Here is a 15073-nt window from a genome sequence, read left to right as displayed (position 1 = left end):
CAGTTTCATAAATAAACAAAAATGGACACATTTTGGCAGTGGGTTTGGCAACAGAAGCATTTTAATTAATTTGCCGGTTGTGTTTTCTCTTTAGAAGCACTGTGCAAATTTGTAACCTGTAAATATTGAAGCTACATATGTAAACTGATCAAATCCAGGCATAAGACATGGATTCAGCCCTTATTTTGATGTCAATCGACAAATCAGAAACGATGCTAATCATTCAAATAGCAAAATGAAACATAACAATCAAAAGGCATCAACAATAATGTTATTTTCTGCAAAACAAAGCAGGTTCAATAAATACCATATTTACAGAACACTGAAAAACGAAAACAAAAAAATGCATGCAAGTTGATTATTGTGGCGTTTGAAGCAATAGTAGTCCACAGTTCTTTTTTCTTTTTGCATTTTTTTCTTTTTTTTTCATATCAAGTGTGATTCAGTTAATTCCTACAACCTAAAAGAGTAACTCTATTTTAGGTGTTTCAGGAGCTACATCTTCTAGCATAACAAAAAGCCCTTAGGACTCAGAGGTCAAATGACAACTCATGTGAATTCTGGAAGTAAGAGTGCTTTAGAGTTTATATTCATACTTTTTTGTGAAAACAGACCTCCACAGGGCAGTAATGCTTGGAGTAGAGGTTAAACGTTAGACACAATGTCCTTTTAACTCTGCAAAAGCCCTGACTGGTGCATCGTTAAATAAAAATTTACTCAAGTCTCTTTTTGTCAGACAGGTATTATACAAAATGAACCTTTGTATATATGACCCTTTAGCATCATATTCAATATTAAATTAGTGAATTATGATCATTGCTTTTAACTGAGAGTTCCTCAGCGTTCTTGTTGGATATGCCTTTTTATATTTGAGTCACTGAGTTGTACGTCCTCTTGGGTACAGATGTAGTCTTGGACTAAAGACTTGGTTTAAGTCCCACCAATAGACCAGCTAATGGCATCAGCTTCATTTACTCAAACATTATACTTCCCTAAAGAAACAGAGAGAAACAGAAAAACATTAATATAAACAGCAAATTTATAATATATCTGTGATCTGACATTATTTATATAATTTCAAAGCAACTGCCAAGCTTTTTCATAACAACAGATCATCACTTAAACATAAGGGAACAATCAGAGACCTTCCTCAAGGTAAAAATAGATACAATACATGGAAAAAGGTGAACAACTCCATACTCGGGATTCTAGATCCAGTCATTCTGGGTGGAGACTGAGATTATTAGATAAAAGGCACCAGGGACAAAAGCGCTGGATGTCGAAATGCCAACTTCCCATGAAGGCTAGACAATAGGGCCTTGGCTGTCCTGTGCCTGCCTGACTTAGATCAGTGCGTCTCACCCTATTAAAAGCTATATTATAAGAGCACAGTGTCTTCTAATGGGCGGAGTACACACTGATGGCTAATGGTGTGCCACACTCTTTGGAGAACATTAACAATGAGGAGGACTAGCTGTGTGAGCATGTCTGGACAATGAGGGAGAAATCTGTAACAATGTACAGGAACAAACCCTCAGCAAGCTATTAAAGAGAAAACAAGAGTTTGAGGGGCACATACTAATGCCTGGTGTTGACATCTTTTTATAGCAAGTTTATAAGAATGGCTAATTTACCATGTGCAGCTGAAGAGCGACAAGAACTAAGCAACATGTTTGAACTGCAACTTGCTTGTGGATACAAGACTGAAATGATATTTTGCATTAAATATCAATATCAAATATCCTGTTTTAGGAACGTTTTCATGACAAAGTATTCTTAAGTAATAAAAATTATCATATCCAGGCAGGCATGAATTAAATTTAGTATAACAGATAATACCAAATTCTATTTTACAAATCTATACCACGTTTGAAAATTTAGAAGGATTTATTCAGGATTCAGGATCAAGAAGGATTTATTTTAAGGATGCATTAAATTGATTAAAAAACATTTACTAAATAAATAGATGTAGTTGATTTGAACTTTCTATTCATCAAAGGTACTTAAAAATATCACAGTTTTCATAAAATATTATGCAGCAAAATGAATAAAAATATTACATTCAATATTAATGTTTTCAAGCTACAAATGAAGACTGAAATAATGACTGCAGAAAATTAAGCTTTGCCATCACAGAAATAAAAAATATTTTAAAATATATTAAAACAGAAAATGCTTATTATAAATTGTCAAAATATTTTATAATATTAATGTTTTTACAGTACTTCGGATCAGCCTTGCTGAGCATATGAGACTCCTTTCAAAAACATTTAAGAAATCTTACTGACCCCATACCTTAATAGTAGTGCACTTAAAATTTTTATATATTTTTTAAATAATAGTAATTATAATTATATACTGTATAGCTTTTATTACAACAAGCTAAAGACAACTGGGGGAATGTCAGTATTCTTAATTGTCATGAAAAAAATGTCACAGTTTAAATATACCCTGAAACAGGCTTCCTTATCCACATGCAAAATAAATATAAAATGTATTAAATAATATATATATATATATATATATATATATATATAAAATATTAGATTAGATTTATGAAAAGTATTGTTTTCATGTTATACATTATAAAATGTATATTTTTTGATTTTGTTTTGAAATATGACATTAAGATGTGAAATATTGTAGACTTACGATGCTGTCAGCGTTGAATTGAGCACCATGGTAGCACGTATCCTGTGCAACTGAGCCACCGTCAGTTTCTTATGCTGCTGATGTGGCTGCTGGGATAGCACCAAGTCACTCTTTTCCTCCAGATCACCAGAGGGCAGTGTCTCATTCTCTTTAGTCTCACTGTCTGCATCCCCATTGGGGCAGCTGAGGGTCCTTTGCACGTGCCTGGCCTCTGCTCTCCTCAGCGTGTTGGTCAGCTTGCTCGACAGTGCTTTGGGGTCTCCATGGAAGTCTTCCTCATCTGACTGGAATCGCTCTGTGCTGTGAGACATCTGTTTGGGGAGGTGCGTTAAGCTCTTGCTGACATTGTTCCTGCCAGAGGAACAGCGAGGAGCTGTGAGGCACTGAAGCAGGTCATCCTCGGAGCGTGACCTGAGGGCAAAGTACTGCAGGTAGTCTGGACGGGGCTGGACGGGCGAACGGCGCCGCAGCGCATGTGAGCAACAACCCGGAGCCTGAGACGTCCCAGAAAAATCATTCTTCTCAATGTTTGCAAGGCCATCTGAAACATAGGACTCATTTACAGTAATCTGAGAGCCGTTCCAGGTTATTGAATCCTCCTCATCACCATCTTCATCATCCTCAAATGCCTCTTCTTCCTCCCCAGCATCAGTCTCTTCTCCCTCGCTCTGGCAGACCGCTCCCTTTAAGTCCAGCTCTGCGACCAGGGACTGAGGCGAGAGAGTTCCGTACGCACTGTCTATAGAAAGAGAGCGACTTTCTGAATCCATGTCTGTGGTAACCAAATCACTCAGACCTTCCAGAGTTTTGCTGTCATTAGTAGAGAAGGAATCCTGCAGGTTTGATGAAGACAGCAGGGAGTTTCTCAACGATGCAGTCTGAACGGTTGACAAGGACCCAACCTCATCCGTTTCTTCCATAGCTGCCACGGAAAGAGTTTCCGTGGATCCATCAGAGTGACTTGGTGAAAGAGAGAGGCTTTTGGAAAAAGAAAATGAATATTTATTAGACTGCTGGATGTACTTTTATCAATAAACGTAATTTAAGAAAAGGTCATGCTAAGATTGTGACAGCGATTCTGATAGTTACTAGTACTTTACAGTAGGATTTATTGTGATGATGATTTTTTTTTTCATATTTATTTATTCATATTTGAAAAAAAAATTAATTAAAAAAACAGACCCTCTAACACTAGCACTCTCTATTCTTTTTCTATTGTTTCTACTGGTTTACTTTTTATTATTAAAAAATGACCCTCTAACATTTTGATTGATTTTGATTGCTTCAATTCTACCCATTTGTAAGTCTCTGTTAAATGTATCTGTTAAATAACTAAATGTAAATATATATTTAGGAATATTTAATCATATTTATTACATGTATTAATATATAAAACCTTTAAAGAAATGTCAAACACACACACACACACACACACACACACACACACATATATATATATATATATATATATATATATATATATATATATATATATATATATATATATATATATTTGAATATATTTATTTACATTTTAAGTTATGCATTTGTCAATTGTCATTTATTATTTAAATTTTAAGTTATGCACTTTAGATTTTATTCTAAAATGGCTTATATTGCATGGTCTTGTAGCACCATGCTGTACTGTTTGAGCTACAGGAATAATCTACATGTACTATTATACAGTACCTCTTGCCCAGCGGCTCTCTGTGCTGTAGTGATGGAGAGCTGGAGGTGGACATGCTGCTCTCCGTCTCATCCTCATCCCTGTCATCTGGGTCATCTCTCAGGGACTCAGAGCAAAGTTTCTGGAGCTGGTTCTGCATGGGGAAACTCTTCATATTAAACCAGTAATGGTTTTCAAGTAAACAACCGTTACTAACCAAAAGGTTAATTCTAATACCTGTGCATTGTAAATGGCCTCAATCCAGCTGCGGCCCTGAGTGCCACTGTTGGCCTGAAAGCAGTAGGAGGCCACAGCGCAGCGAAACTCGTTGAGGTAGATAAGGAGGAAGCTTCCTGGGTCTTTCAGCTCTCGGCACACCACGTTATGGATGACGAGAGGCTGCCGGATCACCTTCACCTTCTCCAAACGCTTCACCGACTTCGTAATCAACAGAACGTCAGTGAACAGGAAACAGTATACATCCATCTGTTGGACAAAGGAGTTAATGGAGACCAGTGAGAAGCTTTTAGACAACTATCGGCTGTTAGTTAAAATATATTCCTTACTAAAGTGCACTCAGAAATGCTTGCTCTGTGTCTTTGTGTAACAAATATAAAGAGGAAATCGTACCCTGCTCTCTTTACCCTCCTTCATCTTCAGAGCTCCCTCTAGGAGCAGCTGACGAATCTCTTCAGGTGAAGCGCCCATGACTGGAGCGGTCAGGTCAAAATTATTATATTCCCTGAGGATCTAAAGGGTCAGACACAGTGGATGGTAATAAAAACACTTAGCAGATCTGGAGTTGCTACTTGTTTCTTCAAGATCTCATATAAACCTTGCAACATTCTGAAGATAGTATCTCATAGTTTATTCATCTCACCTTCTCCACCTCCTCGCTGGCCCCCTCCACTGCCTCATACGCCTCTATACGTCCAGCGATGGCAACCAGCTTCTGTTTTTCCTCCCTTTGTCTCATTTGTGTGTCCACACTGTTAATGAAGCATTCAACAGCAGCCACCTGACCACAAAAATATAATAATATAGAAAATTATAATATACAGCATTTTTATATTATATATATATATATATATATATATATATATATATATATATATATATATATATATATATACACACATACACACACACACACACACAGGTAAATACAGTACACTTGAGTCCAAAATGCTAGTCATTTTCTAAAAATATATATATATTTTTTTTATTATCAGCTAAATATATCTTAAATATCTAAATTAAATAGCAAAAATACATTTTAATATAATCTAATCTAATATTTTTATTATAAATGTAAAACATTACACACACACATACACACACACACACAGGGGCTTTAGGGCTTGCCAGTCCATGCCAAATTGTATTGAATTATATAACAATCACAATAATATTGTGAAATATTCAGATGTCTAAGACCACATTTAAATTCTTGTGAAAAAAAAAAAATTAAAATCTCGAAATTTAAACCTGGTAAATGTTTAAAATAAACAATTTAAGTATTTTATATATATATATATATTATATATTTAAATGTGATCTTAGACATCTGAATATTTCACAATATTATTGTGATTATTATATAATTCAATACAATTTGGCATGGACTGGCAAGCCCTAAAGCCCCTAGTTTGAATACACTATTGTAAATAACAATAAAATGAACAATTTACTACTGAACATTGTGTGCATGTGCTCTATTGCAAAGATTTTAGAAAGAATTTCTTACCATTTTGTTAAGGGCCTCACGAGTTGGCTGGTCATCTGTCTTTTTCAACACGCTTTTGAGCAGCAGTGGATATTTAGTAAGTCTTTGATGAGGCTTCACCAACATGTCTGTGAGCTTCAGCCGGTTGCACTGTTTATGTGTTTCTGCCCACTACAGGATGGAAAAGCTGATTGAAAGTCTCATTTGGTGAACAATCATAAACATGCACTGACAGCACGAGCAGACCACGATGGGATCACTGAGTCATAATGAGAGTGCAGTTACAATACAGGTGATCTCTCATTTCTCTCATATACAATAAACCTTCAGACATGCCTTTATATTTGTCACCAGACTGAATCCATCAAAGGTTAATATGTCTGGCTGAAGAGCGACCAGATATGATGGTAATAATTACTCACAGTTACATATATTCTGAAGAGTTCGTTGTCTTTCAGTAAAGTGCGCATGTACTCCATACAGGCCTCTTCCTCCATGTAGTAACGGATGTAGGGCTTGAATCGGAAACCAAACTGCACATAAAAAAATGTAATCAGGCCAGCAAAATGATGTTTAAAGATGCAGGGGCATTTTTGATAACTTTAAAGGATTTTAGTTCACAAAATTGCTGAAAATAGCTTTCTGTAGGACGCTCGTTCTGATGGCACCCATTCAGTGATCATACAACAAACTCATCTAAAACTTCAAGGGATTCCTATGAATGAGTACATTTTCAGTTTTGGGTGAACTATTCATTGAAATCTTGATAAATGATATACACAGACTCACAGTGCTAAAGCCTTGATATAGTTCAGTGGGGTTGATCACTGATCTTTTCTGTCTGGCTTTCTCTAATACCGGCAGCATGACCTCAGCCCACAGGGATGTGTGCAGTTGCACAATGTCCTGAATGTTACTGAAGAGGCGCACAGGTTCGACTTCACTCAGTAAACCACTGTCCTGCAGGTTCAGCAGGCCACACAGAAAGAGCTGACGAAAGAGAAAGAGATTCTGATTATACCATGCTATAAAGTTTCACATATAATCTGTCACAAGACACATAAAAGTACCATAAAATGCTGAAGTCAATGAGCATATGACAAGATAAATATTATATATTCCTCTCAACAAGACCTTTTTCAATGGCATTTGCACACACATTTGCTTAGATAGTAAGATAATGTTCTGAAGTAAACATCAGCGGGCTCTTACATCAGTAATGACATGCAATTTCTTGATGTAGTCTGACTCCGTCTGCAGCAGTTCCCATATAGCCTCTTGCTGATGGCACTGACGTCTGGTTAAAATCTACAAATAAACAAAAACATGTAAAAACACTATATTTTACATGAACATACCAGGGTGACTCTATACATCAAAGAATCCAGAGTTTATTTTTTAAAAAGCATTATTAATAATAAAAAGAAATGTTTCTTGAGTATCGTATCAGCATATTAGAATAATTATATATATATAGTACAGTTTGAAAAAAGCTATACTATGGTCATGGGAAAACATTGGCTGTTTTGTCTCATTTTGTGAATAGCTCTCTCATTTTAATGATACTGTGTATGGACTGTAGTCATGTGGATTACTTGTAGATTGTTTTGACATTTTTAGACTCACATTTTGATGGCACCCATTCAGTGATCCCTTTTAAAAGGGTCTTTAAAACTTCAAGAAAAAATGTATTTCACAGAAAGTTAGGTCACTGAGAATAAATTACGCTTATTTGTCTGGCTAACAAAAGTTTTGGGAGTTAAAGTGCCTCAAGACCGATCTGTCAGAAACTTAGAGCGCAGTGTTGATTTTGCTTAAGAATAAAATGCACTGTTTTGTTACTGTGGTTACATCTAGAAAATCATCACAACAAGAGCAATAAAACATTCATCTCCATGAGAGTGAAGGCCTAACACCAAAACATTAATGGAAAAGCTGTCATAAAACCATTCATAACTGGTTACAGTCATTAACTTGATGGAATTATCATCGGACATGAAGTCATATTATGTGGATCCACAATTTCTTATGGGTTACAATGTCTGAATGAAACTATATAAAAATTCCCAAAGTGACAAAATCAATTAGCAGAGTAGTACGTTTACCTCAGGATTGTCCAAAAGCTGCTTCCAGCTCTCTTCTAGCTCCAGGTTGGGCTCCTCTTCCCATGAGTCTCTGTGGAACGAGAGCTGCGGAGGCATCTTGGGTAATCCGAGCATAGTATATGAGTACAGTTTACTCTGCAGCTGTTCCACTCGATCACACTCCTGACAAGAGAAATATAAATATTTAATTTGGAGAGAAAATCAAAAATGAATTCTTTACTAGTTTCTTTGAAAAAGTTAAAATAAAACAAAACAAAATAAAAAAATCCCAGTTAAAACATAAATCATTTTAAGTTTAGACATCAGATCATTACTATGTACAGAAGAAAAATCTAGAAGCATTTATTTATATATATATATATATATATATATATATATATATATATATATATATATTTAAATATTTAAATATTAAATTTAAGAATGTTTCTTTTTTCTTAGGACTTTTAAAGTTTAAGTTGAAGTAGGCATTAAATAATGGTTTGAAGTTAATTAAAAAAATATATATAGAGAGTCAAAAAAACAACAACAACTGGCAAATAAATTAAAATTTAATACCATCAGATAATAATATGGTACTGATATATTTTGCATCCCAAGCATAACAAAATACTGTATTTATTTTACCCCATAATGTTAAAGGGATAGTTCATCCAAAAATGAAGAAAAAAAATGTTTTTGTCATATTAGACACAATATGATTACTCATATTAGACACAATATGATTATTCATATATTAGACACAATCTGATTACTCATATCAACACTATGGTTTATTGTTTTTAGCATGGGGTAAATATCAAGGCACGTTTAATGATCTCATAAGCAGCGGTCAACATTAAGCAGGCATTGTTGTCCATACCGGACCAACGTCAAGCTATTATGTGATATTTACAAAAGTGACACAGAGAGGAAAAGAGCCCTGCCTGAGCTTTAACCCCAACTTTACACTCCTGAGCCAGAGAGGGTGTCAACCAACCTAAATCTCTAGGGCATGCTAACAAAAACACACCAAAGGTCCTGTACGTGAGGGAAAACTGAGTGTGGACTTATAGGAAAAGTCTACTTGTACATTCTTCCTGTTTTTGGTTGGCCAATTTCACCCTTAAGTGGTGCAATACGTTAAAAAACTGATATCTCTTCCTTAGTGGTTACACACTCACTCAAGTGTGAAATGCAAAAGGCTTGCCAAGAATATGTAAGTGCTTGTTTAGCATATGAGAAAGTGCCTTGCACATGTAAAACAACAACCCTTGGATGCTCACAGATGCTCACCTTCCCAAGAGAGCCGTTTCCTGAATTGGAGCTGAAGAGGCCACTGAAACGGCTGGCGGCACGGTTCCTCCAGCGGTCTGTACCCGTTATAGATCCTGGGAGAGAACCGCTCAACTGGGATAGGGAGTCTTGACTGGGGGCGCTGGCATCGCCCAGAAACTCCGGCATGTTCTTACGCCGACGCGTTTGACCCTGTCAAAGACAGTGAGTGAGAAAAAGACTAAAAATTAATATTTACAAATATTTAAGAACAACGATAATAATCTAACATGTATTAATAATAATAATACTTATTATTTAAACTATTCATAGTAGTATTGACACACTTAATCAAAATTGACTAATTTACTAAATTTACTAATAAACTTCTGATCACCTTACCTAAAAACAATAACAATTATTTAAAAATGATAGATAGATAGATAGATAGATAGATAGATAGATAGATAGATAGATAGATAGATAGATAGATAGATAGATGAACATGGACAAGCTGAATAAATCAACAATGTAGCAATAATCATAGAGGAAACACTTCCGTCATACAAAATTTGACAAGTCAAAGCAGCCACCTTTTGTGAAATAGTCAGCCTAAACTTTGGAATTTTAGGTGCCAGACATAGCCTGGCTCTGACAGGTAAGGAAGTGCAAGCAAAACACTCAGGACATTTATACATAAACAAAGACAGGCCTGTTCTCAGACACTCTCTGTATGTTCAGGGACATCTTTCATCTGAGGATGGGACAACACGTGTGTTAACAAAAAAGAAAAAAAGAAAACCGCTGACCTTAGGGAGCACATTCAGCTGTCAACAGGTGAAAAGGCCATCTGGGTTTTGCCAACATTCTCTGCTCAGAAAGGTTAAAGCATTAGAGACCTGACTGACAAGAATCATCGAACCCTGTGACCCGAGCCAGTGAGAGGAACCCTACGGCAACAACAGGAAAAGAGGCAAGGCATGTCTCGGAAAACAGGGGAAAGGCTTTTCCCTGTTCACGACAATGGAAAGAAATGAAGAATGCATGAGTGTAGCGGGGAAAGCCACTCGACGTCCCTCGGGGCTAATTACATTGTGTTCTGATGATGCTGTTCTTTTCAATGGAAAATGCCATTTCAATGGGTTATTTTTCATCAGAGAAATATCTTGAAGATCTTCAGGCCAATTCATTCGCCAGTGTTCTGTGCCAATGCCAGTGTTTCTTAACAGACAGAATGTTCTGTGCCCAAGATGGTCCTCATGATGAAGACAAGAGGCAATTTGTTGCTTACCCAGATCGATAAACATTTCTAGATCAGCTCAATATGTTCTTAACTTTGATCAGATAAATTCCTTCACCAGATCTCTGAAAAGCAATGCTCCCCTACATGCTGCATTTGACAGACCATCCTGGTTGCAGAAAACTAATTAAAGTCATCCTTCAAAGATGACAAGCCGACATTATCTTGGTCCTTGTCCATCCGGAGAACCTGTTTGACTCATTTGTTTTGTCGGTTTTTCCCTGAGGAACACAAAGTCAACAATGCCCCTTGACAGCACGTGATGATATTATATTATCATATTTCCAAAAGCTAATAACAGAGACTTCTGTATACACTAAACAGTGCCAAAAAAGTAGATTTTAGCTCATCCGCTAATAAAATATCTTTTTAAAACGAGTACAAAACTATTAATTTTGTAATGTTTTTTAAGATGTGGGAATTTAATTAGAAAGAGTAACACAAGCGCTGCAGGCATCATTTTTTCCCGTCCATTCCCAGAGAGACTCTTTTTGAAAATTCATATTTGATTAAAACTGGTTTACACGAACCTTGCAGATGAAGCCAAAGTCTCAAATATAGAAGACAAGCAATAATAAGCTCACCGTAGATGTCAGAGGCATTTCCAAGGCAGTCCACAGCATTGCACGGCATCAAAAGAGAGCCAGGCCCATGCTGCTCCCAGAATGAATCTCTGACAACCTGCTTCCCTCTTGTACCCTCACAAACGCTACATTGATGTCAAAGGACTGGTGCATCCAAATCCCCTTCTACAGGCTTGTCGGTTTGCACGTATATGTGCATGCGAGTGAACCTGAAGGAGGCTGAGAGGACTGAACTGTAGACCGCTGCATTGCTGAGGAGGGCTGGCTGGGTGTCATAGTAACTGCAGAATCCTGCCCTCCTATTGTCTGAGCAGGAAGAGAGGGGAAAGGAGCAAGGGAGGAGGAGGAGGAGCTCCTTCTGCTACCTCAGCTACCTCAAACAACCGATCCTAGCAGCGGCTCGCTTTCAAATCAACAGCACTGAACGAGTGACATGAGCGGACTGCAAAACAGTGTTTATTGCACATCTGCTGTGAATGCAGATGGGGAAAGTGAATATCAGTGCTGGGCACCGTACGGCTGCTTGATGTATGTGGCCCAGTTGGCATGCATTTTATCAAACAGTACAGAGTGTTTAAATGTGCAAAAATACATAAATATACAGTACTGTGCAAAAGTCTTAGGCCACTAGTATTTTCACAAACAAAATGTTAATAATCCAGTTATAATTCTGAAAGTCTGATGGCAGCCAGTGTTCCACACAGAGATCTGATCGCACCATCATCCAGTCTGTCTGGAATAACATGAAGAAACAGAAAAAACTGAGACAGATTGAACCCAGAAGAACTGTGGCAATGTCTCCAAGACACTTCAAGAAACCTGCCTGCAAAGCTAGCTGAAAGACAATGCACAAGTGCACCAAGAACAAAAGCTTTTTTTAATGCATAGTGTGGTCACACCAAATGTTGATTTAATTTAGTTAAGTCAATAGAAGTTGATTAATAAAATCTATTTATTGAGGGTCAGTAATTAATGACAGAATTTTTGGTTTAACGGTCTCTTTAAAAATAAAGGTTCCAAAAGGGGGTTTTCGCAGCAGTGCCACAGAACCATTTTTGGTTCCCCAAAGAACTATTCAGCAAACAGTTCTCAAAATAACCTTTTTTTCTTAGTGTGAAGAACACTTTAATAACCTAAAGAACCTTTTTCTACTCTATAGGACCTTTGTGCAATGGAAAGGTTCAATTGATATAAAAGGTCATTTTTTTATATATATATAATTGTGTTCCACAGAAGAAAAAAATCATGCAGATTTGGAATGACATGATGGGTGAGTAAATGCAGAATTAAAAGTTTTGAGTGAACTGTCCTAATGAACTTATAGACAAAACCTCATATAGAAAAATACTCCGATAAGTGATCCGATAAGTGTTAAAAATGCACTGTGAATATAAACACACTTGGGGTCCTGTCTGCTGAGGCACAGCACACAATTCTTCACTTTGTGACAAATCCAAAGGTAACTTAAATGACTGTGACTAATTAGGTTCTTGCACGATTTGCATAATTGCCTAATTTACATTTTGCTGAGTGTCTAATGGTCCAAAACCAACACAGAGATCAGGTAGAGAAAGCAAGACTGGTACAGACTCTGCTGGGCTCTCTGTCCTCCTGAGAAGTCTTAACAGCATACAGTATGCTATTGGATATGTTCTATCTGTTTTATGTTATATTGAAAAATATGCAAAGTAGCTGGCCATGCACATTATTTCTTGTATAAGCACTTTTGCTCATGTCACAGGACTTATAGCGTTCACCTTTTCTTCTCCGAACAACTGATTTTCCAGATGTCACAAACAGTCAGAAGGTAGCTTCATCATAGAAAATAACTTTGCACAAGTCTTCTGCTTTCAAATCCTTGTACTTCCTGCAGAATTTCAGTCCGTCCTTGAGGATTTTCTTGGAGAGAAGTGGCTTCTTTGCTGCCCTTCATGACACCAGGCCATTGTCCAAAAAGTCTTCTCCTCACTGTGCGTGCAGATGCTCTCACACCAACCTGCTGCCATTCCTGAGTAAGCTCTTCACTGCTGGTGACATGATTCTGTTGCTAACTCCTCAGGAGGAGGTGGTCCTGGCACTTGCTAGACACTCTGGGATGTCCTGAAGACTTCTTCACTGCAGTGGAACCTCTGTCCTTAGAGTTCTTGACGATCCGGTCAATGGTTCTTTCAGGTGCAATATTCTTCGTAGCAATTTCATTGGATGTGAGATCATTTTGATGCAAAGCAGTGATGGTTGCATGTGTTTCTTTGGAGGTAACCGTTGCTAACAAGAACACAATGATTGGAAGCACTTCTTCCCTCCATCAGTCTGCTCTTACAATCTATTGACTAGTACTCATTCACACTTTCACATGTGTTGCTAATATGATTAGTCGATTAATGTCAGGATTAAAAAACAGTTAAATTAGTTTTTTTTTTTTTTAAGTTAATTTTTTTGGCCAATTAAGCTTTTTAGCAATTATTTAAAAAGCATCTAATAACTCTACACAATAATCTAGAAGCAATGTGAATGATCACCACAACTGTAAAAAACTGTTAGGCCAGCAAAAGCATTAAACTTTCCAGGCTGTTCTGTAGATAGTTACACATTTACCCAGATTTCCCCAGCAAGTAACACGCCTCTAATCATATGATACTGCATAAAGATAACAAAACAGATAGTTTAAGTTTCTATTTCCCACAAAAGATACGGACCTTATGACATAAAGAGAATAAAACATTATTAATCTTATATAATATATATTAATTTAGTTATTTGGAATAATATTCCACTGCATAAAAAGACGACTGACCATTGTCACTGTAAAAGGAATATGCATATCATTTATTGAACCCTTAATTATCCTAGCTATTTTTATAGGACCTGATATAATATTATAAAAACATGCTGTCACATGAAGTGCATTTGTTTAGGTTACCTCGTTTTGTTTTCAGAGAAAATAAACCACAATCTTCTCCTGAACTTACAGTATTTGAGACAGATAGGAAATGTGCATAATGCAGAAATACCTTGATCCCTTGTTTAGTATCTTCTGAGGTATACGTTTTGTTGTTAGGAGGGGTTGGTGTAGTAACAGGCATGGGGCTCAGAGGTGGTGTGTCTCCAGCTTCAAAGCGTTGTATGCGGGCGGCCACCAGCCCTGTAATATGTGGCCTGTGAACGTTGGGAGGCTCATTCAGAGGACTGTAGTAGATCAGCATTCCACCTGGGACCTCTGGGAACGTTGACATGTTGGGCACATTCCATGTTCTCTGACGGAAATTCAGCATTTCCACACTGGCACCGGTTTCACTATGTAAGAGACGTAAAGGTCCGGATGGAGTTGCTCCAGTAGATCTAATACAAAAAAATACCTTGAGAATGATTTAGTCCTCTTCGAATTTCCTGTGGTTTTGAGTCATGGTTGAAAAAAGAAACATAATGGACGATGACTGCACTCAAATTCGCCTCAAAACTCCTTCAAAAGTGCTCTTCTTTTTCTTCCTGTGTTGTTCCACATGTGTAGCTCTCTGCTTCTGCGTCAGTTTTCTGAGACAACCTTTGACCTTGGTGCCAATGCTGATGGAAGGTGGAGCGAAAGCCACTCTGCCACTCTTACTGGCCACTCTGTTACGCTTTGTGCGGTCTTTCTCTGAGATGACAAACTGCTGCCTCTCCAGGTGGCATTATCTTATCATTTCTCTATGGCTTGACAATCACTTTTATGGCTAGTTATGTAAGCCTAACTGGTTACCACACATCTGACTTCAGTACAGTTAAAGAAAAAACACTGCTGCATTACAT

At 37.1% G+C, this 15073-nt stretch overlaps 1 protein-coding gene across 3 annotated transcripts in view; it reads right to left on the bottom strand.

Moving 5' to 3' along the window:
- Positions 1–39: 39 nt before the first annotated feature.
- LOC127968426 (pleckstrin homology domain-containing family G member 5) overlaps positions 40–15073 on the bottom strand; it is a 37458-nt gene continuing 22424 nt past the window's right edge. For 2 of the 3 annotated variants that reach the window (XM_052569641.1, XM_052569642.1), the window contains 12 exons: positions 9425–9616; positions 8150–8311; positions 7257–7352; positions 6834–7034; positions 6467–6577; positions 6066–6215; positions 5199–5336; positions 4949–5068; positions 4556–4804; positions 4342–4472; positions 2653–3630; positions 40–992 (listed from right to left, as the gene is read on the bottom strand). In XM_052569641.1, coding sequence (XP_052425601.1) covers positions 983–992; positions 2653–3630; positions 4342–4472; positions 4556–4804; positions 4949–5068; positions 5199–5336; positions 6066–6215; positions 6467–6577; positions 6834–7034; positions 7257–7352; positions 8150–8311; positions 9425–9616 — 2538 coding nt within the window. In that variant the 3' untranslated portion in view covers positions 40–982. Of the gene's footprint in view, positions 993–2652; positions 3631–4341; positions 4473–4555; positions 4805–4948; positions 5069–5198; positions 5337–6065; positions 6216–6466; positions 6578–6833; positions 7035–7256; positions 7353–8149; positions 8312–9424; positions 9617–14298; positions 14927–15073 lie in introns of those variants that run through there. The other variant, XM_052569643.1, reaches the window with a different exon arrangement.

The sequence above is a fragment of the Carassius gibelio genome, chromosome B11, assembly GCF_023724105.1.
Source record: "Carassius gibelio isolate Cgi1373 ecotype wild population from Czech Republic chromosome B11, carGib1.2-hapl.c, whole genome shotgun sequence".
Taxonomy (NCBI): Eukaryota; Metazoa; Chordata; class Actinopteri; order Cypriniformes; family Cyprinidae; genus Carassius; species Carassius gibelio.
This window is presented reverse-complemented; position numbering and strand designations above follow the sequence as displayed.